Raw genomic sequence first — 1,355 nt, forward strand, 5'->3', positions numbered from 1 at the left:
TATATATATATGTGTGTGTGTGTGCGTGTGTATGTATATATATATATATATATATATATATATATATATGACTGTGCATATGTATATGAATTAAGACTCAGTCATCAGTCATTTGATATGTAAAATAAATTAGGTAACTTAATGTTCCTGTCTTTTGAATGTTAATAATTCATTTTAAATCTGTTTCACTGTATTCAATATATATATATATATATATATATATATATATATAAGTTCCAATAGTAGAAATGATGATGTCTAAATTAATTAACTTTGTTGATTATAAAATTGTGATGATTCTCTCTTTCATTTTATATATACATTATATTTATTTATTTGTTTATGATCTCTTTCTGAAATTTTACCGTTTTTACATACGTTGTGCTATGACAAGATATACACAACCAACCAGACAATCAGCATGCATACTAAAGCATTCATATTTAAATCAAAATCATATATTTGTCAACTGCAGCGTAATGTATCAGTCACAATCAATAAGAAAATTCATACACGGTCACTGGATACAGCAACCAAATCTCTCTCAAATCATACCTTATTAACCCTTTCATTCCCATATTTCTGCTGAAGTACAGTACTTTTGTTTTTATCACTTTTGAAAATAAAGAAAAATTTTGTAAAATAATCTGGTGTTTGGAAGAAATTGCCGCGAAATTTTAAGGGAAGATAGCCCAGCATGGCCTGGCATAGCCCAGCATGGCCTGACATGGTCCAGCATGGCCCAGAATGGCCCAGTATGGCTTGACATAGCTTAGCATGGCCTGGCATGGCCCAGCATGGCTACAAGTCCAAGGACTGAAACAAATACATAATAAGACTTAGTTGGTAAGCAAACTTAGTTCATATGTATGTTATTGGTTTATTTGTCAGTGAGTCTGCTCATTTTATAATGCTTTTTTAAGAGTGTTATCATTCTCCTCCCCATTGTCATCGCCATCGTCACCATCACCCTTATTTCTTTTTTGGGAGTAAAAACATATCTTCATTGTCTTCTATTATTTTTTTTTTTTACGTCTTTTATGTATTTCAACACTTTTTCATCTTTCCTTCTTTTTTTTTTCTTGCAGGAGCAAACTTTTGAGGACTGGGCGTAAAAGAGCTAAGTTTGATGGACTAAATAATGTTAAATACAAACTTATCTTTTCTCATGAGGATGCTTTATTCACACATTTTATGGTTGATATAGGACCAGCTCCAAAGATGACATAATCTTCGCACTTGGAAAAAAAAGTGTTTTTGAAACTGAAGAAATTTTAGGCTAATTGGTTTATTTCACACACACACACACACACACACACAAACACATATATGTGTGTTTATATATATATATAAAT

General features: G+C 30.9%; 1 protein-coding gene across 1 annotated transcript in view; it reads left to right on the plus strand.

The window, feature by feature from the left end:
* Window positions 1-1,328, plus strand: part of LOC106883964 (beta-1,4-N-acetylgalactosaminyltransferase bre-4) — a 1,180,207-nt gene extending 1,178,879 nt beyond the window's left edge. Inside the window, exon 6 of the mRNA XM_052967161.1 lies at window positions 1,089-1,328. Within this exon, the coding sequence (XP_052823121.1) occupies window positions 1,089-1,230 (142 nt within the window). The 3' untranslated portion in view covers window positions 1,231-1,328. The remainder of the gene's footprint in view (window positions 1-1,088) is intronic.
* Window positions 1,329-1,355: the final 27 nt, after the last annotated feature.

Source organism: Octopus bimaculoides, chromosome 4 (genome assembly GCF_001194135.2).
Source record: "Octopus bimaculoides isolate UCB-OBI-ISO-001 chromosome 4, ASM119413v2, whole genome shotgun sequence".
NCBI lineage: Eukaryota > Metazoa > Mollusca > Cephalopoda > Octopoda > Octopodidae > Octopus > Octopus bimaculoides.